The sequence below is a fragment of the Ischnura elegans genome, chromosome 5 (genome assembly GCF_921293095.1).
Source record: "Ischnura elegans chromosome 5, ioIscEleg1.1, whole genome shotgun sequence".
NCBI lineage: Eukaryota > Metazoa > Arthropoda > Insecta > Odonata > Coenagrionidae > Ischnura > Ischnura elegans.
In genome coordinates this window covers 31,041,450-31,065,892 of record NC_060250.1, presented here as the reverse complement: position 1 = coordinate 31,065,892, position 24,443 = coordinate 31,041,450, and the positions used below count along the sequence as shown (strand labels likewise).

At 39.0% G+C, this 24,443-nt stretch overlaps 1 protein-coding gene across 2 annotated transcripts in view; it reads left to right on the top strand.

Annotated features, from left to right (window-relative positions):
* LOC124158652 overlaps positions 1–24,443 on the top strand; it is a 911,695-nt gene that overhangs the window by 470,320 nt on the left and 416,932 nt on the right. For both annotated transcript variants that reach the window (XM_046533860.1, XM_046533859.1), the window contains exon 2: positions 22,651–22,858. In XM_046533860.1, the coding sequence (XP_046389816.1) occupies positions 22,714–22,858 (145 nt within the window). In that variant the 5' untranslated portion in view covers positions 22,651–22,713. The remainder of the gene's footprint in view (positions 1–22,650; positions 22,859–24,443) is intronic.

Below are 24,443 nucleotides of genomic sequence, written 5' to 3'. Positions count from 1 at the left end.
TTCGATAATCATGTAAAATCAATAGAAATTTAAATATTACCCATTGACATAACAATTCTATTGATGGATAAATTAAATTATTCAATGCTTAATTTGTAAGTGTTTCGATGCAAATTTTTCAACTTACCATATTCGGCGTGTTATCTATCAGTGATAGGCATATCGTAGCCTAAAATTAGTCTAAAATACTTAATTATTTTTCAGTTTGATTTGAAATTGTTTTTCATTTATTTGGTTGCTTTCGAATTGGTTACTGAGTGTTGGTCGGTATTATGTGAAAGTCCACTTTTCTAATTTTTGCCGTGCACGAGAGCGTTTTCTGCATCTTCTTTTTGTGTGTTTAGTCATAAATGGGTTTCAAGAAACTTATTATTAGCACTACGAGTGCTCTTACTCTCTCCTATTGCTTATATAATAGAGTCATGGATCTTATTTAATTCCATTGAGAAACATTTTTCTTAATTTAAAACGCCGTATCATTTGCACTGTCTCGGCACATCCGTTTTCTCTCTTCAAAATCGATTCCAAGCTCGCTCCAAACACCCACGTTTCCTTCCAAATGCATTGGCCCTGAATTTTTTCAACGACTAAGATACATTTAATTAACCGGCTGCCCCGAACCTCGTGCGTGAAGACGTGTGAAAAAGAGTTGGGAATTAAAAAAAAAAATTGACCAAGGGTCGGAGGCTGAGGTAACAGCGGAATTTCCTCAGAAGAAGGGGTTAAGCCGACCAATCTTCCCATCCTCCTCCGCATCCTAACCCGTGTCATTGAATCCACCATCGTCCGTTCAATCCACCATGTACCCGTTTGCTCCTCGTCCCACGCAAGCATCCAACTGTTTCTCTCATCTCCTCTCTCTCTCTCTCTCTGCGTTCCCTCTTTCTAATCCGCTTGGAGGGAACCAGCTGACGAGGTATTTGGGTTAACTGAATGCGATTTGGGTCGCACCCCCTCCCCCCCCCCCCAACACTTCTCCCAGCAATCCCCGTTTACCCCCTATTCCCGTACGCCATCAGGGCCTTTCCCGTCCCCCTCCTTCCCCGCTTCCTTCGGAGTAAATGAATGTTCAGAATTGCGACGCACACAAAAGAGCGTGTTCCCGAATCAATTACTAAGTCCCCCCTCACTCCTCCTCCTCGTGTCGTCATGTCTTTTCCTCCCACCCCCCACACCTCTCTCCCATTACCCCATCCCTCTTACTCTATCCTCGACAAAAGTCTTCTCTCCCTGTCGTCTTTTAAACTTCATCATCACGGGAGCCGATAAAACCTTTTAAAACACGCCGAACGCCGTCATTATAACGTTAACACGTTTTATTATCGCCCATATATTGCCCGGTGCACCCTTTCATGTTTTTTTTTATTCGCTAGCCTTACGGGGTATAGCGATTATAAATTCTCGTCGGAGAAGAATTTTCGCGTCACTTGATGACGATGTTGGGCTCTATAAGGTTTTGAGAGTCGATTTTGCTCTCCTGGGGGGATGAAGTCCTCTCCTTCCTCATTCTCGCTTTTATCCTGTCTCTCTCTCTCTCTGTCTCTGTGTCTATCGCTTGCGCTAAAATATATTAACTACCTATCTCCAAGGAGGCCGCGAAAACTTGTCGCTCGGAAGCCGATTTTTTTTCCTCCTCAATATTCTCGGGTGGTAATTTTCGAGCGGCGTTTGGCAGCCTTAAGCTTTTCTCTCATCAAAAGGTTCAAAATCTGTTTCGATTACATTTTTCCACGGCAGCGATATTGAAAGGTGTCTGCATTGTTGCGCGGGTGACGGAGGTAAACGGATTTTCTTTGGGAGATGCTAAATGAATATTTTTTTGTGATTTAATTGAGGAAATGAGTTGGTGGATCCTTTGTGATCGCACGCTTTGACCTTAATGTTTGCCGATTGAAACTCTTTTGATAGCATGACGGAAAATATAATACGGCACCTCTTATCACGAGCTGTATGATCGCCTTGTAAATTTCGAAAGATTGTTGTTTTCATCGCCAGGATTGCTTCGACTTAATTGATGGAAGGGCAAGGAGGAAAACACTTACGGCACAAATTTGATATTACAAAGCCTTTTAGAACTATGCTCTCTTTTGACAAAGACAGCATGGCAGTTTAATTCCATGATGAAGGTAAATTATCTTTGTGGAAGAATTTTCTTTAATATTACACATGCATGGAGTGATTAGGCGATGGATTCATCATAAAAAATTGTTTATTTACATCTGCTCACCAGTTAAGCAATTTAACAATTTCAATTTTAATTTTCGACAATTAATGAAAATTTCTCATGCACATTAGAAAGTCTTAACTATGGGTTTTATTTCCTCATTTTCACCATGGCAGTGTGTGGCTTATAATTTCTCTCAGTTACGATTTTATGTTGATTTTTTATGCTGTGACGTCGAGAATGGGTGTGCAAAATATCAGCTCCATTTTCAAACATTTATAAATCGCTCAAGAGGCCTATATGCACTTGCTATAAAAATATATTTGATAACATTTTGAGATAAAGCGTATAAAATTAGCAATATGGGGTTAACACATTGAATAGATTGTGTAAATAATACACCAGCTATTCACTGGGCCTTACGTCCAGGGGCTTCAGTGGCGATCAACTTATTGTTCCTTAGCTCTTCATTGATCAATGCCGTTCCCTAAACTCTACTGTCAAGATTGAAGGTAAAACTCTCTGAGTAGCATAGACTGAAGTTAATGATGAATTTTAGTTATTTGTGTGATTATTTTATTTGTTGAGACGCGGTGACCGACTGGGTTTAGCTCTGAGCCTCGAACGGTAGCGTTTTGGTCTAAATCGTAGTAAAGAAATCGAAAACTCCAATAGAATTCTTTATGCCCATTCCTTAGTGTTACTAACTATTTAAAATCATCAGGTGGCCAACAGGACTATGATTTCCCCAAATGTTGATTGGTGTAATTTCTAACCTGTTAAAACAAGGTCATTGCATTTATTATATGACCATTTAAAATCACATGAGAACCAAGCATTTACCTGGCAAACATGGCATATTATTAATATTAAACTTCACGATGTGCATTGGGAGTGATGTTTTTACAGCCTTATTTTTGTCATAGAACTCGATTATTTGTGGGAAACAAACTAACCATTATGTATCCGTTCGACAATTTCCTTCCTTGTCGTTTCTATCGGATCTGATGATGCCGTTTCTATCGTATCTGATAATCTGATAAGACTCTGCTCAATATTTCTATAAATTCCAGCCGAATGCCGATCAGCGGTTCACTCTCTTTTACGTTTCATCAGGCATTCAAGAGATGTGGGTATGGAGAAGTTGAAGTAGACGGAGAAGAGGAGAAGAACGACGAAGTGTTTGACATGGTGGGTGAGCAAAGGCAGCTTCTAGATGAGATATGGAGGAGACAGAATATTTGCATGGAGCGAGTATTGAGCGTTGAGGGGATGTTTAAAACAGTATTATTTTGCAGAATGTTAGGTAACGAGGGAGAGGAAGCAAGAGAGTAGGATTTTTATAGAGAAAGAAAAGGAGGAGGCGTTATTGTTAATTGACCAGGGAAGTACATGAAGGAAGGGGATAATGACAGAACTCTTCATAAATACTCCGTGAAAACCTACCTTAATCGTTAGATTAATTTAGCAAATAATAAAAATCACACCTGACGTCCACACAGCCGTTGATGTTTTTCGTCCTCCTTCCGACGCCGCTGCGTCATAATCCACTGACGTCACTGTATCTTACTTGCGTCTCCTTCGCACATAAAAAAATTGAAAATATGTGTGGAAAATACTCATCTTAATTTGCATGCAATTAATATATTATCAAATATTTCATTGTGATATCTATGAAAATGTATTGTTTTTTGGGTAATGGTGTGCTCTCCGAGGCTTTCATTTATCTGCCTCAGATTGGAATATATTTGTTTTGTTTAAATTGTTACCAATTTTTTAGTATTATAACAGTTTTAAAGGTATAATTCATTCCTTTATTTCGCCTTTCCCAAGCTAGTCCATTCAGTTCTCTGAAGTTCTATTTCCTTTTCCCTTTTTACCTCAATTAATTACTATCCTAATGCGTGGTGGCTCAGTGAGCGTTTGCCTGCTGAGGGAAAGATCGCGGCTTTAAACCACTATCGAAGTCTTCGTACATTTCAAAGAAAAAATCCTGAAAATGCGGCGTGGCCTAGAAAAAATAAGTGGCTCTCCTACACTGAATGTATGAAACACATCCACGTTGCGAAATTAGGGGTGAGCCCAACCCTAACCTATCCAAACCAACCTACGCACGGTTTGAATCTCTGAATGGCTTTACATTTGGTTCCCATTAATTTGGGTTGAAAATAATTCCCACGGACCGGGAATTGAACCACAAACCTTTGGCTTTCCGTTTTTTTAGCGATGGAATGGGGTTTTCCTTTTGGTAGTAGTTTCTTAGAAGCCCTTATTCCCTCTCGTTGCCATCCTTGCTGGACCCTTAGGGCCTAACACGTAGCACGTTGAACGTCGGTAAAATTTCCACAGGACTTCGAACCTGGATAGCGTAGTGGTCTGCGCAATTGCCGAGAAAGCCAAAAGTCCGTGGTTCGAATTGCCGAGGGTTTTTTTTTTCTCATGACAATTAATGTGAATTTGACCCCCGTTCACGCGACTAGTTTGAAATAAACCACACTAAATCTTCGTGATGAAGAATCTGGTATTTCATGGTGAATGGTTTAAATGAATTCATCTCGGGTTTCCAACCGGGTTAGCTGTCGTAGGCCGTCGTTTCGTTGGAAGAATGTCCCAACAGCAACAGGGATGATGACTTTCATCAGGCCTGAGAAAGATGCCCAACGAAACAACATGCAGCCACTAACTCGGGTGGACACCCGTGAAGAATTCATTCAATTAATATTTCGTGCTTAATTCCGCCGTGTATTTGTATATTTTCCGTGGAGAAATCGCATGAAAGATTGCATACGTTACGGATCATGGCTTTTCGCAGCCAAACACTCAACGTCTCCTCCCATCGCACTGACGGCGTCACGCGGAGTTCGCTTCACCATCCGCCCTGCCGCTCCAGTGAGCCCTCCAACGCCAGTCCTTCCCAACTCTCCCACGCAACGCCGAGAGACCCCTTCCCCATTCCTCCTCCCCTGTCCTCACAGCCTCCTCCCTCTTCCTCCCGCTCGGGATCCACATTCTCCTCTCCGTCCACCTCCCACGGTAAAACCCCTTTCTTCTCCTCCTCCTCTACGAGCCCGAACTTTTCGAATTAGCCTGGGCAGGAATGCGAGTTTAATTCCCGCATTCATTTCCCTTTGGAATGGCAGACGCAAGAAAGCTGCCGTCGCAAGGGAGGTGTCGGTTTGGAAGCGGCAAGAGGAAAAGGGGCAAGTGTGCGAGGAGGAGTAGAGAAGGAAAGGACAGGAGGAAGGAATTGGAAGCCAGGAGGAAAGGAGACGACGGATACATGTATAATGGGTCGTAAAAAGGAGTGTAAGGGGTCGGCAGGCTTGGCACGTAAAGAGGGGAAAAATTCGAATCAGTGGTTGGACGTTTAACGGTTTTAAAACGTTCCTGTCTGCTTTTTGTTCTTTAAGTACGATTCGGGAATTACAACCTATTCAAAAATGTGGAGAAGTAAAATTAGATGTAAAGAACTAAGCTCTGCTAGTGCTTTCAGGTGAAGACATTGCTTGTAAGCTTTTGTTCTGGCTATGATTTCTGCTGTCGCAGCCAACTTAGTTTACTGTGTTTTATCTCCGGCATAAACTTAAAAGAATTGCTCACTCAGCATTGAAGCATCAAGGGTATTCTGATGACTTTGGTTGAATCTTTAATTGAAATTAAGTGTTTCTTGATATCTTGAAATTTAGTGTTCGTGAATTCAAATGGAGCTCAAAATGCTAAAATACTATTTCCCCCGAAAATATTTTAATTCTCTGGTGAATTGCATTGCAGGTTTTTTAACCCAGTGCATATTGTTTTGGCGGTATTATAGAGTTGATTACCCTTACGTTTGTGTATCATGAAAATCCAAGGAATAATGCGTATGAATTGATCTCATTACACCCTCACTGCATCGAACCCGTCCAATATTTCATGTGAAGTCGTCTTTAGGCTTTCCCTAGTGCAAAATGTTGCTTTTTTACACTTAGGATCTCGAGACTTAGGCTGCTTACGTTCTCATTCTGTGTATTATACCATAGTGTTAGCCGATTTATAAATCTATTGAGGAGAATGTTATTTAATCTTGTTTTGGAATTTCCAACCAGAATTGATTAATAATTTTGATGAATGAGGTGGCTTTAGTCTTCACAAAATGCTTGGAATTTTCTATTTTCCTTCAATTTGGCGAAAGAGCCATCAATCCATACGGATAAAGGTGCTGCTTTGATGGAAGAATTGACGGATTTAAGTGAATCAGGCATTCATCAATTTTCTTCCTTGACGATTTTTTATTTTGCAGAAAACTCCTCTATCACCGATCTTAACGCAATTTATTCACGAGGGACATTTTTTTCTCTCAGAATTTAAATCAAGATCTCAAAAGAAGAGTGGCTAGATATTGCTCCTTTTCCTTCCTTTCCGCGTGTCAATCCCGCAAAGGTATTTTCAATGAAAAAGCTGTAAACACGTAAATCAGAATATTCAGTGATTCTTTTTCAAGAAGCAATGAAATATACATATGGAAAATGTGCTTAGTGAGCATTTGAGCGTAATGTTAACTATCCACTCAGGCACGGTGTAGTAAGCATTGTGAGAATCCTCATAATTATATACTTGTATTCTTGTATTATCCGCTGTAAGAACATTCATACGGCGTAGTGTACAAGCATAGAATTAAGGACATCGGGGAATACAAGAATAGAAGTAAGGAAACAATTCATCAGATTCTACAAATGGAGGATATTCCTCTATGCGAGCGAGGCTTGGAAGTTGACAGCAGCAGAGGAGTCAAGAGTGAAAGCAATCGTAATGTGGTGCTACCGAAGAATGATGAAGATAAAATGGGTCGACCGGCTATGAGCAATGAGAGAGTGCTAAAAAGTGTGGGAGGAAAGAGAGTTCTTCTAAAAACATAATGGAGAAGATGGAAGAACTTAGTTGGCCACATTATGAGGCATGATGAAGAAAATTGTAGGACAGGTGGAAAGAAATGAAGGGCAAGGGAGGGTCACTACGAAAAGGCTGGCGGACAGGAAAGTGGAATAAAGCTAGATGCGTCAAACCTGAAACCAGTCTTACGATTTTTGAAATATGATAATGATGATAGTAATAATAATGGTAACTTCGAACGCATTTGTTCAATGTTTTTGTTTTCTTTGGGAGCCATTATTTCGTAATTGGTTCTTTGAAATAACTACTTGCGTTGGTCATTGAACTGGATATTGCACTTTATTTTTCACGCTCGGTTGAACGAGGAAATTTAATAGTACCAAAGTGTTTGGTTTGTTGGACGTGTGAGGAACCCACGGTAAAAGGGTCAATGCAAATCCTTTCTTTTCCCACAGCCAGTTACTCAGTTCTGCTTCCATTCCTGCGATATCGGAGAAATACACAGTCTATTATTTTATTATTGAATTATGATTATATTTACGAACATTGAAGAATGGATAGTGATAGCTTATGTCATGTTTGGTTTCTTTAGTTAACTTTATGTAATCAATAAATTAATCCGTTCGAAAATGAAAAAAATCATTATTTTTTTATGTCTGCCTTATTTTTCAGACTTGGAAGGATGAACCCGCAGCTCTCATCGGTTGAAATGCTTCGGTTGTGAATGCCTCAATTTGATTTCGTACTTTTATTAGTTGCATATTCGTCCGGCCCATTTCCAAAGCCTGTTACCTTAATCAGTGCCGTGCAAGAATTACAAGGATTGCTCACTTAGGATAGAAGCATCAAGGGTATCCTGGTGTTCTTTGGTTGAATCTTTAATTGAAATTAAGTGCTTCTTGATATCTTGAAATTTAGTGATCATGAATTCAAGTGAAGCTCAAAATTATAAAATATGATTTTCCCCGAAAATAATTTAATTTTATGGTGAATTGCATTTACGGTTTTTCAAATCCGTGCAAATATTTTGAATGAGGCTTCCTCCCGAGTGGTCAGTTTCTAGTCAAATAAAATTGATTCAATGTCTTGGAGTTTAGGTCTTGAAGAATTTAGATGCAAATTTTTGCCAACTTTTCGGTATATTTGAGCACATTCATTGGGGGTATGAATGATAATGAGTGAATAAATTTGATAGACAATGGCATATATAGTTCTTACAATTTAAAAAAATAACAATCATTGAAAGAAAAATTGTAAACTTATTTAAAAAAAGATTCTATAATTTTGACTTACGTTATAAGCTATTAATTGGATTTGTTTATCGATGGTAATTAAGCTGACAAAGTTCATAGTTAACAATCATATTTTTATTAATTAACCTTTAATGACCTTATGTATCGTACTTACTATATTCATATTCATTCATAGCCATGATGAAGGTGTATAAATATACCGAAACTTTGGCAAAAATTTGCATTTAAATTCTTCAAGGCCTATGATCCAGCACAAAGAATCAACGCTAAAAATAGAGGTCAAGAGGAAGAAAAATATTTTAATATGCCAAATAAAACTGTCAACGGCTGTCGCATACATTTCTATATCTCCTTCAATTCTTTCCCCTCCGCTGGGAAACTTCCAATTCTATCTTTTCCCATTTCCAGTTACTCTGTTTTTCCTCCAGTACTGCGATAACAGAGGAATGCACGATTTGACCTATGGGCCTATTATTTAGAATTTTATGACTAGGCTAATCTGGAATTCGATTTCCATGGCTGATGATTTGAACAATGAGGCATGCACGAGAGTTGGCTCTCACAAAATCGTTGGAAATGATTTACAGCGCACGCATTTTCCCTCTGAATAGTTAACGTAATACAACGAGTTCTTCCGCAAATCCCTAGCTGAACGAAGACTTATGAATGACCAAGGGTTTTGGGAGGATTCTTGCAATGGAAAGTTAATGAACTCTAGAGCTGGCTAAAATTACCTTTGATGCGTATGAGGCGGAATTAGACTAAATTTAAACCTCATTATAATTAGAACCAGTCTTTACCCCGTGTAGTAAATGCATATAATTTCCCAGGAAAAATTGTTTTTTAAATATACTTCACATACAGATTGAAAAAAGTTATTTTTTACATCAGAGACTAAGTGTACTTCCTACTCTTAAAATTATTTCGTGTGTACGAATCCTTCAAGCCGATGCTGTTTCTCTCGCTTGAAATATTTTAAGAAAATTAATGAAAGTATTTACCATGGTAAATTTAATTTAATATTTTTTCAACTTACGATCCTTATAGTGACAATAGAGAAATACATAAGCGTCGGGCCTATTACCATCTAGTAATTATATTAAATGGTGGAAATATTTTTCAATTTATTAAAAATTATTCGATTATTCTTAGTTTTGATAACAATATTACTTTATAGTACGCGATTAACCTTTTGTCTGGCGCAAAATTGGAATTGCTGAGTTCAGGCGCAATGCGTCTGACAGACACAGATGTGGAAAAACATTATTTATTCTTAGCATAACTCAGTGGTACACCTTTAAAGTTTAAAGCACTATTTAATGTGTGGTCGAAGACTTACACGATGCTTTTTGTGCTATGCAAAGATCCCTTTACATGCCGTCATACGGCCCTGGACCGATCCAGCAAGGTGCGATTAAACGTGCTCTTTAGGCTATTAGGAATTATTATATATAATGTATTTTAGTATCTGAATTCTATAGCATGAGTGTTTTTTTATTTTACTATCATATTTGTCTAATAATTCTTTTATTTTGCTTTGTTGTGACATTATTTTTCTTAATTATGGTGAATAATCTGCAACTGATCTGTCGGCATAAATGCGAAAAATGAAAGGCTGCATAGAATGTGTTTTAAAACAAAAAGCTACTCTATGTTTCAAGGGCCTTTTGCCACCTAGTGTCGCGAAGAAATGAAAAAAAAGTCAAGCTGTGCCTGTCAGATCCATTGCGCCCGACTGAAGGTTATATATGATAAGTCATTGGTTAATGGCCTGAAAAAGAAATATCTGGGTCAAAAAATTGTGTTGCAATTCAGTATTTTACGCCCATGTAAACTCGGTAGTATAACATGGCTTTCATCTAGTGCCTGATTAAATTCGCTTATCCCAAAAGTAATATTTTTCACAAAAACTTTATGGGAATCGTGTTAGTATTTTAGTGTGACTTTAGTATTCACGCTCTGGTAGCAATTATGAGATACGAAAGAAAATATTCTCGTTTACGCGCAACCAATAGAGACTGGAATAATAAATAACATGAATGATATTGCGATAATTTGATTTGACCCTGCAGGTGTGAGTTTGGCACAGCAAAGAGAGTCATGGACGAGACCGGAAAAAGAAAATTGAAAAAAGTACGTTTCGTATTGAAAATTTATGATGAATTGTAACTGTTGCTCGCTCATAAAACTGATTAGTGGAAAAAGGATTGAGCGATAAGATAATGTGTTGAAAGAGGCTTGCAGGAATGGTCCTCCCTCTGAATTGGACAGATAATCAGAAATGTTTTCCGATAAATATAGCTAACATGAGAAGAAATAGTTACAATAAGTAAGTACTTAGGCCAATTGGAGTTCCTAAGAGTGACCAACGGCTGTAATAATTATTGCCATTGACATTGCGTCTACAAGTCCGCCTAAATTTTTAACTGTAGACAGCCTACCGCAGTTTGAAATTAATTGGAATAAATGTTGACGATAAACATGGATTTCGAGTTAAAGTGGGTAAATTTCATAATATTAAGGCGGGTTTGCGAGTACTGAGGAAAAAATGGAACTTTATTAGAGCTTGGGGGCATTGGGCGATGTATGCCGAGAAAAACCGGATGAAGGGAATCGGAGAGTGCTGATACGGGAAAAATCCTTTTGAGAAATGCGAAACTGCGCTGAGATGGTTTCTTAAAGATCAGGTTTAGCCTTGGCCCGAGTCCTCATTACACCTTCTTTTCCTCTGCCCATTCCTAAGCTCTTGCGATTCTCATTCTGCTTCCACTTGGCATACCTAGAGCGTTATACCTTCTCAAAACACCATCTCTGCCGGCTTTGTTCGGTGACGGGTGACGTTCTACACGCAGTTCTCGAATTTCTCGAGAGTCCTTTTGAAGAAGGATCCTTTTTAGTCTTTTGCGCAACGCCTTTCTTCTTTCCTCTGAACGTCAACCTCTCACGCCGCGTTAAATCATAAAATTCTTCATATTGGTGTTTTAGAGAAAGAAAAATACATCACTGTACGTAATCACGAATATTTTTTTCGCATGTTTAGCTAATTATCCCGTATTTTTCACTAATATTTTAACAGGAATAAATTTTTCATTGTACCGTCTTGTTTGCGAGGTCTCTTTTGCTTCATTCTCGCGCGCGGTCCCTTAATTTTCTAAGACTGTATTACATAGTGGTACCAGTGTGTGCCACACATATGTCGTTCTGAAACATATCCTGATCTGCTGTTTCTATATTTTATTTTAGGTAGCTGTTAGGCGTATTTTTGTTCATATTATTTATGAGGTCATGGTTGCTATTCATAAGCCCTTTTTATATTTCCATCGAAACTTTAACTGCTTGTTTTCTTATACTGTGCCTAAACGCCGTAGGAAATCGTAAGATATAGAAGTATCAGTTTGTTATTTTCTTAATTTAGTAGTACACTTAAATATATTTGGAAAAAAATCTTCTAAAAAAATTCATTATGCTTGTGTATGCATAAATATAGTTGAATCTGTTATGAAGTAATGAGGGTGTCTTAGTTATCATTGGATTAGTTTGCTTTTCACAGAAAATAGGGGAATATAGATAAAGCTTTCGGCTGTATTTTCATAGACAAATAAATCCTGCCAAAATGTTACGAAACACCGTTCGCATTGATCAGCTGGAATTCTGCGATATCCTTTTAGATTTGAAATATTTTTCCTCGGTAATTATGTTATGAGGAATGCTTAAAATTTTCTGTATTTATTAAACTTATTGGTCTTTAATCCGAGTATGTCCTAAAATATTTAAGAATTTCATGTAAATGATGATAGCATTAAAATTATCGACCATTTTTGGTGCTTATTCAATAAGTCAAACTAATCTCTTTTCCTCACTTCTAATCGAATAGTTACGTCACTCTTGATCGTTATTGTATGATTCAATGATTATGTTCAATCCCTGCTTTGATACCATCATCAATTCATTTCGTCAGCACCTCGTAATTTTCGTGACGTGTACATGAATCATATGTGGTGCGATAAATCACAAATCGAAGCGGAGATGGAGAGAAGGCAGGGAGGATGATAATTACGGGCAAGAATCCGCCAATGGCGTCGGAAATATTTCGAAGCCCCGGCATTTGGCACGGAAGGCCATGAAACGTTGGCCGTCTCATTTTTATTTCACAATTGCATTTCTGCGCCAATTATGAATTCCGTGTGAATGATGGCCGCGTGACAGGGATGCGGTGTCCGCGCGGGATCGCCTTTGTCGACTGTCGCTTCTGTCTCTGCGAATTTCTCTCGCCAATCCTTTGTTTTCCGCCTCGGGGCATGTTTTCCAATTCCAGGCTGTTTCTCCCTCCCACTCTTCTCCTCCTCTTCTCTCGTTCTTTTTCCGGTATCCTTTCATGCTCAATCATTCACCGCGAGCAGCTAATTACCTTCGAAGGTCTCTCTTCAGACAGCATGTCGACACCACCTCCCAACGCCTTGTCTCATGAAATCGCCCCTCAAAGTTGTTGTCTCCTTTAAGTTGTTGTCGCCTTCCAAAAAATTTGTCGTAACTTGACTCCGCATCACCCAGTGAAAAACCACCAATCACTGTTCAGACCGCGCATCTATCATGATATCGATTTGAGACAACTTTCGATTGTTCATATGACGGTCGACAGACATTTGAAATATTGCCATGGGAATAAAGGAACTTGGATGGCGTATTGGTCTGCACAAAGGCCCAGTAAACCAATCCCTGTGGTTCGATTCCCGGTGGTTCGATAGGGGATTTTTTCCCAATACAATTAATGTGAATTTCACTGACGTTCATGCGGCAGGCTTGAAATATAATACAATATTATTGAAACATTTACCGCTTTACCGCCAGGCGCGGCGTTAGCGTTAGAATGGGGTGCACCTTTGGTTGGTGGCTTCCTTTAAGTTCATGCCCTTGATGAAACGCTAGGGTCAAATATGTGCACTGTGAACACCGTTAAAATCGCCGTAAGAAATTGGATTTGAGTTGTTTGGAATGAGTGAGAGGGTCTCCTCGAATTTCCAATTTGATTGCTACGCTAATTTGAGTTCAGTTGCTGTGATCGAGGCCTAATCATTGTTCTTTTAGCGTATATATAAAGATAAAAACATGAAAAGGGTTCACAATGACTTTTAATTGCATAACGTTACTTAACGAAAGCATTAAGTAAGGAAATGTCTAAAAATTAACAAACAGCAGGAAAGTTGGTTATGTCTATCGAGTATCACATGAACCATTGGGTGTAGAAATTTCTAGAATTCATGGTTTTTAAGATATTTATAGACTTTACGCATTGACCAAAGACAGATGAAAATGATTACACGTTTGATACGCGCTCTGAGCAATGATTGGTGGAATCATTCAGGTATCGGTCCGAGTAGGAATTTATCAAGTTGCACCCAATAAAGATGTCGTGAAGAGGGCTTTATGTATGGCCTAGAATTTCCCATTTTAAGCCATCTTCTCTTCCCTCCCCTCCTTTCTTTTAGTCCTTACTTGGTCCTTCCGTGTTACTCTTATCTCTCATTTAACTTTGGTCGTGCGTCGTCATTATCTTCCGATCTTTGTCTTCCAACCTTCGTATTTATTTTTCTTGGTATTCTCCCACTGCTCCGCACTCTTCGCCTGATTATTTTTCCTCGTGCCGGTATTTAGCCGCGAGCTGAAGTGTGTTAAACTGGTTATTAATATTGGCTAAAATTCAGTTCACATCCATATGCTAATCACGATAATGTGTTTTGAAAGTTTTCTCAAATATATGTCTGCATCAAAACCCGTTGAAGTGATTTCATTTGTTTTTCACGCTTAAAATTAAATTTTCTATCAGGATATATTTCATTTAATAGCATGTTTCATAACTAAAAATATAATCTTTCTTGGCATAGGAATATTTTGGTTACTAATTTTTTTATTGGCATTTCAAGTCTACATTTACCTACCATTCATATGTAAATTGAGTGAGAAGTCAAGGGAATCAACCGCTAATTTGAAAAATCATGTTGCAATCAGAATTTTAGCTTACCCTTGGGATTATTTTTTGTACGTTTAAAATTGAACTTACCTTATTTTACATGTAAACATTTTTGTCAGTTTATCTCTCTCATTTTAGTTTCTCTCAAGTGTGAAATTACCCAATCATATGTAACGCAGAGAGGACCGTTTCAGGTATGCAACGCGACTTTCTGCATATTCGGTTATTTTGAATAAAAATTTTAAGAAATTTTGTATAAATAACTGTTTATTTTCGAAAATGTTTGAGTGTATTTTTGTAATAAAGCCTCCAGGTGTAGCTGTTACCATTAAGACAATGAAGGGAATCTTATCACTGTCTAAGCGTAGCCATATGGCTGTGATTAATAAGGACCGCAATTTTTTAATGCTTTCTTCGTATATTTCCTGAAATATACATTTAATATGATACTATGGGGCCGTCATTGGATCCCAGTGAGAATTTTCTTTGAAAATATGAATTATTTCCCCACTCTAGTAGGCAAAGCGCACAATCATAGAGCAGCTGTATTATTCTGGCATTGCTGATAGCTAAAGTTTCCAAAACTTCGTCAGTTAAAGTACTCTTTCTAAGGGAATCCATTGTTCCGGAGGTATCCTCTAGAAACCATTCCATCGAGTTAGCTTTCCAGTTGGAGACGAGGATCGCTGTTTCACTCCATGCGCTTTATCAAGGTTTCATCTTCGAAATTGAGTTTAGGCAATTGTTTCCGAAGCTTGAGGGATTGATGGGTAAGTGGAATCGAAAACAAAGTTTTAACTCCTCCAGACCCCCTCGACTGGATCAAATGACTTTGAGGGAGACACACTTGTTGGAGTCATTAAAGGGGCAGGCATGACACGGAAAATTTCGGATGTATGCATTAATACGTTCTCAGGAGTCACCATTGATTCGCAATTGAATTATGCTCTGTCAGGCTCCATGGAACTCTAATCCGGAGAATATTCTTTGCCCAAGTCGTGAAAGAGGAGTTCTGAGACGAATGTGCTGGGGTAGGAAAACGGACGGGGTGGCGATTAAGAGGAGACAGGGATCAACATACATCATTAACGGGCGATGAGAGGGGAATGAAGGATCAAGGCGATATGGTTGCCTGAAAAATTCAATTATTTGATGAGGGAGACTTGTTGGGAGATGAGTGGTGGAAAATCCGTGACTTTTGTAGAGGCACAGCAATGATTGGGTAATAATTATTTCTTCGCCGCTAATTTTAACGAAGTTATAATTTAAGTAATGGATGATTGCGAATTGATCCCGTGGTATAATGACGCCGATACATAAATTGAACACATGCTACCTAAGATATTAATTGTGAATTTGAAAATTATTCCCTTAGCTATATCTGGTAATAGGAAGTATTTACTATTCCAGCGTATGTTTTTATGTGTGTCCTATCAAGATAGACATTACTTCGTTACTTTTCTTATTAAAAGCAAATGCCTAAAAATCCCTTTTCATATTGTTCTTGTCGTAGTTTACAGTTCCGATTACTTCCTATTTTACTGATCCCTACCCTGTTTTGCAATGATTGCGCTATTTTAATACTTGCATAACTCTGTGAGTGAACCCTACTAGTCATTATAAACCGTTGCTCCATCCGTATACACGCCTGTGGTTCCCCTTGTGTTAGCAGATGAAACGAAGCAAAAAAATCAGACCATGTAATTGCATCGGAAGATGAATTTGTTGGATTTCTCTAGCGGTTCATCTCCGTTCCTGCTGGCCGTTTATCCGTCTGCTTGCCCTAACTCTTGTGTCGCGGGACCACCATAATTCGGGACCGCGTGAAAAATTGGAATGAGCGCCGATGACAAAAGAAGGGAGGGGACGACGACACGACGAGAATAAAGAGGGTTGCGTGATGATGGCGTTAGGCTCAGGGGAGGGGATCAAATCCTTTTTTTCCGTAAATGAAATCTTTCCAAATGAACGATTTATTTAAAAAGTTGAATTGAAGAATTGAGTCGTAGATTTCAATTTTAATAATAAAAAAATGTACGGTTTACAAATAGACTTCTACAACTGAGAACGCATCTATATTTTATTGATTAAACGAAATGTGGGTAAATGTGTGGAATATTCGAGCGTTCATTTAGGGATTTTAATTTTAAAAATAGTCATGGAATGATATTTATAGGAGGCGACCGAAGACTTAGGTCGTGGGGAAGGAGAGAGAAGAAAAATTCGAGATAAATCCGGCTTTGGGCCTCTACTCTTCCCGAAAGGCGTCAAGCGGACCACGGTCTTACGGACCACCTGCCGGACTAAGTGTCTTACACTAAGAACCCACGCAGGGATCGGAAAGTCTCTGAAGAATCTCTATCACCGCCGGGATTTCAACCCGGACCCACTGCCTGGGAAGCCAATAATATAGCAACCACACCAAAGTGATTCCCTCAAAGAGTCTTTTCAACATCCTTCAAAATTGTGTTGATTTACTGGTAGGAAGTTGCAATCTGTGGCTCAAAACACGCGTGTAATTTGGTCACAATATTTTTTCAGTAAGTAATTGATATTCCCTGATTATCCGGCCACTATCAAACAGTAATAAAATTTACATCGCTATTCAAGAAGGATATACTAGAGTTATGCTTTAACTTGCTGCTACCAACCATATCAGCGGGAAAATCTAAACGAAATTCATTCGCCTACTGGGACTCGAGGGGAAAAAGGATCAAATTTATCGGATTAAATAAAAATGAAATAATTCATTTCGTTCGCTCAGGTCGGCTAGATGAGCTGAATCATCGCTATGACCGAAATCCCATGAACCGAGTCATGAAAATGAACCGTAATTCCCACCTTTAGCTGGGATTGATGAGGGTTGGGGGTTAAGAGGGCAGAGCAATAGGTGAAACTTGTGTGGAGTTAGGGAGGAGGAGGAGTAGGAGGATGCCCTCGGGAAATGTTATAAGTGAGGAGTGGAGAAGGATATGAGTAGGGAAGGGTGTAAACGCTAGTAGAACGGCGCCAGTGGAGATCTGTTGGGCGTATGCCGTGGGGCTGCGGTGGTTTGGGTTGCACGGATACGCCGTGAAGTGGGCTTGCTGTGTTGCCGGGATCACAGGCGAAAGGGATGGAGACGGATGATGAGAGAGTTGGGCTTTTTGGAGAGTGGGAGGTTTGGTGGTGCGGTAAGATTTAGCTCTCGTGGGATACGTGGGGGTTGCCGTGATCTCACTGGCGGAATTGGAGGGGGGTTGTTCTCGGTGAAAAGGCTGTGTGTGATGTATATACGTGTGTGTGTGTGATGCTGAAGTGGAGTGTGTAATGGATGGGACCCGGAGTTATAGATGAGGTGGTGGGGGAATATGGTGAGGTTTTTAGTGCGGGAAGCGACGCTGGGAGTGGGAGGTGGAAACTTATCAGCCCACGTGATCTGCAAGCTTCATCCGGCCTCGCTTGCTCCTCTCCCGTTTCCCCGTGGGTGGAGGAAATGACGGGAGACCTACTAGAAGAATAAGAAGAATATTTTTTTCCAGTAATAATCCGCGTTTGCAATGTTTTTATAATTGTTAGCATTGAATCTCTGTTACGCTGGGGAATAAAGGACTGTCTATATCTGACATATGATTTGATTCTTTCCTGGCGAATGATGTGGGGAAACTTCTCGGGATTCCCACCGGGTTAAATTTTTCTAGAGTGGCCAAAATTATGGAAAAATCAAGCCTTTGGAATCCTGACAACAGTTTACCCTCTGTTTATATCTCTTATAATTAGCAGTTTGGTGGTCGACTAGTGAAGCTACTCAGTATTACTAGAGTAGTCTCAGTGGGTTGAGCTTTGCTCACAAGGGTCTCGGTTTCAAATTGTGGACGAATCATTTGGAGGGGCTTGACAGGGCAATAGGCGGATACTGATAGGCGGGGATGTCCTTTGAATCCCCCTGCCCCGGGGTTTCCTCCAATAGACAGGGGACTTTACTGTTGCCCTTGGACAATGTTGTTGCCAGGGCCCTAGGTAACTATTGCGATTCTGAACCTTTTTTACTCCCACTAAAAAGCTCACAGATAGGTGGTTCACAGGAGATTAATACGGCCAATTAGTTATTTTTCATACTGAAAAAGTAGAGACGGTCGAGGGAATGAAAGTTCTTACATTCTGGCTCGCGATTGTGATGACAGATGAATGGCTTTTCATTCGCACTTTAATTGGAAATCGATTTCGGTACGATAAGGAGGAGAGTGTTATGTTATGATATGAGGAGAGTATGAGGACAATGTTAACAGCAGAAATGAAGAAACTGACAGACCTACCTTCAATGTGTGAAATTATCACATATTTGGCTTGGTCTCAGGTAGACTCTATCCACACCTAGCCTGGCTATAATACACTGAGAAGTTTAATCAATTTTCCGAATGATTGGCTGGTTGGCCAAGCACTTACAACCGTTCCGTAAGTAGTGTAAATTCTGTCCTCATCGGAATCGATACAGTGATCTCAATGCTAACTACATGTGCGTAATCCTTTCATCACTGAGACCAGTGGAGTTACGCTCTCGCCTGCTTTCACCCTCAGTTTTAGTTGCTCATCACTTTATTAATAAATCCTCAACAGCACCAGTGTAGCAATACTGATAAGTATGTTTGTAAAATGGAAAAGAATGTGGTCAATTAGTTATTATCTATATCGGAAAAGAAGAGACTCGGTCGGGAGAATGATATTTCCAACATTTTGATTCGTTATTGTGATGATTGGTGACTGGCTATTTAATTGAAATGCTGTGGAAAATCAATTACTGTACAGATAGGGGGATAACAGTGTTTATATTAGAAATTGAAATTTCTAATATCGTTGATCAATTAAAATTAATAAACACGGTTTATTTTCATGATTTCACGGAAAATTCTGTCTAAGTATAGCAACTTAATATACGAATGGGGTTTGAGTCTAAGATTTTGGAATTTCAGAAGAATGATCATTATGAAATTAGAATGGCCTTTCCAACTCCACAGAAAATAATTTTTTAGCAGAACGTATCGTGTAATCATTAATATAATACTTCGTTCATTTTATTCCAAGGACATATTTTTATGTCCCTGTTGCCTTTACATTTCTCCTTGACATACTCATCCCCATGACAACCTTGACATTTTTCCTTCACCATTGTTCTACAGCGCTCACCCTTCCCCCTGCCCTTAAACTCCCCACCCTTTTTTCTCCTTCCCCCGTCTTGCTCATAGTCTTCAGATATCCGCCTTCCCCCTCCTTTCCGAATACTTCTTCCATCCCTCTGCGGTAATTGAATGTGGTTTCCTCAGTAACCCCACCTCTGCCTCCTTCTTTGACTGCTCCCAAACTTTGTTCTCACTTTTTCCCTAAGGAAACTTGGATTAATCTTCGTTAGATTCCTTCAGATTGCCGAGAATAGCCTCGTTTTACAGAATAGACTTCAGTAGACTCTTTCAACTTTTTCCGCATTCGTGCGTTACAGTTTTTGCTCCGAAACATCATTAGAAAGGTTGTCTTTACCTCCACTTTTGAGGAAAGTTTCTTGCTTAAAACAAAAGAACTGGAATTTTTTTCATCGCTACACATTCCAATTTTTTAGTACAAATTATTTTTAGATGACTTCTGTTTATTCACAGAATCTTTTCTCTAAATTTATGTTATCTGATGTATATTAAAAACTAACAAAGGGACTTAATTTTATCCCTATCTCTGTGGTAATTGCGTTTCCATTGCAAATATTTAATTGTTTTACTGAATTGTTTCAATTAAGATTAATGTCATATATTGCAGCTCTACCTTATATATTGACAAATTGCGTTAAATTTTATGCAACAATTTATGATTAATTAACTTTTTAAACCTAAATTAAGCGAAGGATTCATTAGCTTCAGAACAAATCTGCTGAAACAGATGTATTGCTGAGTGTAAAAAAAAATTAACTTTTTCTTTTACTTGAATCTCAAAGACAGGATGGTTGAGTTTCTGAAAAAACACGTCACCGTTATGTTATGATTTTGGAGTACGTCATGAAACTCGTGTTTGATTAATGCCGTGCATGTTGCGGTAATTTTCCACGATTGTGATGGTTTTCTCCCTGAATTTTGCTCTGTAATCCTTCAGATACCTTTAGGTGTTAAATAATATTAATTAAGAAAATTTCACTGCCATATTTTTGAGATGGTAATAATGCCTGGTGAGAAATGGAATGAAGTCAGCGAAATGAGTTCAAGGGTTGCATGAATCTCCTGTCGCTCGATAGAGATTAATGCTGGGATGGAGCATAATCGGAAGCTGAACCACATCATTGCAGAGTCATAAACCGTCGCCACCCATGGCTTGTATTCCTTTCTAATGGAACCATTGCGGGAGAGTAATTGAGTCCGTAGTTCACTCCAAAGCGCCGCTTTATTATAGATTATAGAAGCAGGCCATTCCGACGACAGGAGTTAGGATGCGGCTTGGTGCCCCAGATGAGAAATATCACACCGTCAGTAATTGCCCGGCGAACTCTACAAATGCCGCTGATTCGCTCAATCGGAAGGTAATCTCATGGCTATCGGTTTATTAGCTTAGAATCTGCGGTTTCGGTCATCCAAATCAAAGATTTATCCATTCTTATTGATTTTCGTTCTCCTATTCTGTGATTTGTTTTAGTTTTTTTTTTTTTTTGACGCCTAAATGTATTTACGCTCTATAAACGCTCTTTTAGTTTCAATTTTCTGATCATGACAACTTTTTTCACTTAGCTATGGTAAATTAAAAGCATGATTTCAAATACTGGTGTCGTTTTGCAGTTTTGCGTTTGTTTGATGGCAAATTATGCTATCGATTTCATTTATTCTCTAGTAGAACGTCTTTTATGCAAAGTAAAATATGCTTCTGGAATACTCTTGAATAGCATTGGGAAATTAATTAACATAACTTCATCTATAGTTCAGAAAATAAAGCAGATTTATAGTTCAAATTGCTAACCGGTCTGTTTGCTACAAACTAATCCATGAATATATGATCTTGTTTTTTCTCGGCGAATATTTCTTATAAATATTTCTCCGGTTTCTAGCCGAGTGAGTATATATATATATATACATATAAATTCAAAGGTAAGGAAAGAAAGGGATAGGAACATGGAATAGAAAAAGGACGAGGACAACGGTGCTGTGGTAGGTGGAAAAAAGCCAGAAATCAGAGGGTAAAAATGCGGCCTGACTGGGACTCGAACCCAGAACCTCCTGGTTGCCGGCCAGGTGCTCTACCAGTTGCGCTACCAGGACGCTTAGATTTACCATGATTTCGGCGGGGGTTTATACACAGAAAACTCCCTTTGCTGTGGCCCACGAGAGTAACCAATAGATGGCACTGGGGCAGCTCACCACTCACCAGGGGAAGGAATGGACGAGGACACAAGGATGAAAGGAAAGGTACACACTCACACGATAGTGGGAAAGAGACAGGAACACGCGTTTCGGGGCACGCAGAGCCCAAGTGAAATAAGCCAATATGGCCGATACACTACTTCATTCATTCACACGGCGCCATAAGCGCAAACATACATATAAATTCAAAGGTAAGGAAAGAAAGGGATAGGAACATGGAATAGAAAAAGGACGAGGACAACGGTGCTGTGGTAGGTGGAAAAAAGCCAGAAATCAGAGGGTAAAAATGCGGCCTGACTGGGACTCGAACCCAGAACCTCCTGGTTGCCGGCCAGGTGCTAAACCTAAAAAAAGAATATATATATATATATTCTCAATCGGCTAGAAACCCCAGCAATATTTATAAGTAATATATGAATATTGGGATGGGTGATTGAAAGGTGTAAGTAAACCAAGTGATGCGCGTGAACGTGTTACACTTTAGTATAGAGTTTGATGGTATAGTCTTTGAAATATGAAATGCAGCTGCCGGGAAGGTGTATGCCCTTCTCTCATAATCACTCAAAAACCTACGCATTCCTTATCTATTTGGCCGAAAGGCTTTCTTGAAAGGCTCAGTTTTTTTGACAGCCTTAGCTGTCATGGAGATGAGTGCGTCAAGGAGAAATTTAAAGTTAAAATTGGCATAAAACATGTTTTAAATAAACGAAGTATTATGTAATGATAAAATACGATATTATATTCTGTGGAGTTAGAAAGTCCATTCAAATTCATCTGATCATCATTCATCTGAAATCCCAAATTCACTCATCTTAAAACTCAAATCCTGTTTTTATTTTAAGTTGTTATTTATAGACATAATTTTGTTTGAAACTGCAAAAATAAATCGTCCTTATTAGATATAAGTATAGTTACATCAACGGTTTTTATTTCGAGAGCATTGATTTCAATCAATACCGGAGTGTGACCTAGATAAACTTGAATTTCATCGCTTAGCTGTTGTTCTCACCTGGGCTGTTTTTTATTTCACAGGTTTCTCAACCGCCTCCTCCCGAGGCCTCCGTGGAAGCACGACCGGCGTGGCCATCCCCCGAGATGAAGATGAGCAAAGTGGGAAACCAAACCAACTCACAGGATCCACAGGCAGTCAATTCTCGCGCCTTCGTCGGCAATCTCAACACATTCCAATGCAGCAAGACGGACGTCGAGAGAATGTTCCAGCGATATGGACGCATAGCCGGTGAGTGTTTCCAATTGTGCACACAATTGTGCTCTAATCGATCTCAAATAAATAGAGAATTGTATCCCTCAACTGGATTCTTTATGGTAAAATGAACATACTTTCATTATTGGAAGTAAGGAAATAAAACTTTGTAAGGTTCCTTACTTATTTCCTTACTTCCAATATGGAGAGGCTTCACAAAGTAAAACCTGAAGTTATTAGTTACATACTTTCATTATTTAAAGTACATTTTATGAATTAACGTTAAATCGGTGGAATGAGTCCGACGTCTACGTGCTCATTTTCGTTTATCAAAATAAATTAGTCCTAATTTTCATTTATTTCTAAATGCTTTAATTCGCTAAAAATTATAATTAATATTTTTGGATTGCCACATCCGTTCTATCTTTGATATCTTTCGTGAGAAATGTGTTCCATATGGCGATATAACTCATTCTTGTAATGAAAAAAATACTGGTTAGCAATTGATTCCAAGATTTCTAATCAGTAGAAAAATAAAATTGTTGGCTGAATGATCTCAGGTAATTTATATTGAGTTCTGTGAAGTTTAATTTTGAGCGTTATCTTTGATTTAAAATTTCATATAGTTTTTAATTTCTTTGGCAATGCAGAGGGGTTACAATTTCTGAATACCTTCCATCAACACAGTGCGTAGCGAATGTATGATTGCTAAACTTTGTAGATTTTAAAACTTGTGCAGTTTAAAACCATTGTTATTGAAAATATTATTGATTTCGCATTCCACCAGCTGACTTTAGAAAGGTTGAATTATAGACATTTGTTAAAATAATATATACAAATTTATCTGTAATCCTCCACGGTTATCTTTGGAATTGGATACATTGGTATTTCTCGTTGCTTTTTTTAGTAGTGATGAACTGTGTAATTTAAATTTATTTTAACGGTTTTGAATTATTTGTTCCCTTGTCTAAGTGAACTGAATTCGTTCCTCCAGCGGATAGCCGATCGAAATCCGAGCGGACTAAAAAAAATGTTGCGATAGCAGTAGAAATGCTAATTTTGTGTATATTGTGATAACGCGTGGTCATTGGAATCTCAAATCCGCGAGGTCTATTCAGATCGTTGAAATATTCAAATACGTTGCGTTTGGCCAAATTGTTTGTGCAATGATGCTCACTTCGGATTCGGAAAAGTTGATCGCTCGGTTGCAGGCACGGGAAAGGGGTGAGGGGCTGTAAATATATAAATTCAAAGGAATATTTTTTCAAAGCACCAAAACGCCAGCATTTCATATCTCTCCTGTGACTGAAAATCCCAGAAAGGCTGTGCCAAAAAAAAAGGATAATAGCGAGAAAACGAACGCTGCACTCTGAAGCTTAGAATCACAAACCGCGCGCGCGTCGGTATGAAAAACAGAGAGATTACGGAGCAACAGGGCCTCCCACCCCCTCTACAGTTTCTGTTTACCCAGCTCCGATTACGGGTGAGGATTGATTCCCCGTTGTGGTTAGAACGAGAGCCGTAGCACGCGGTTTCGGCCCGTGGAGTGAATAGATCTGTTATACGGGGTGGTTGATAGGGCGGCGCGATAAACATTTTATTTCGCCGCGCGCTACTAAAA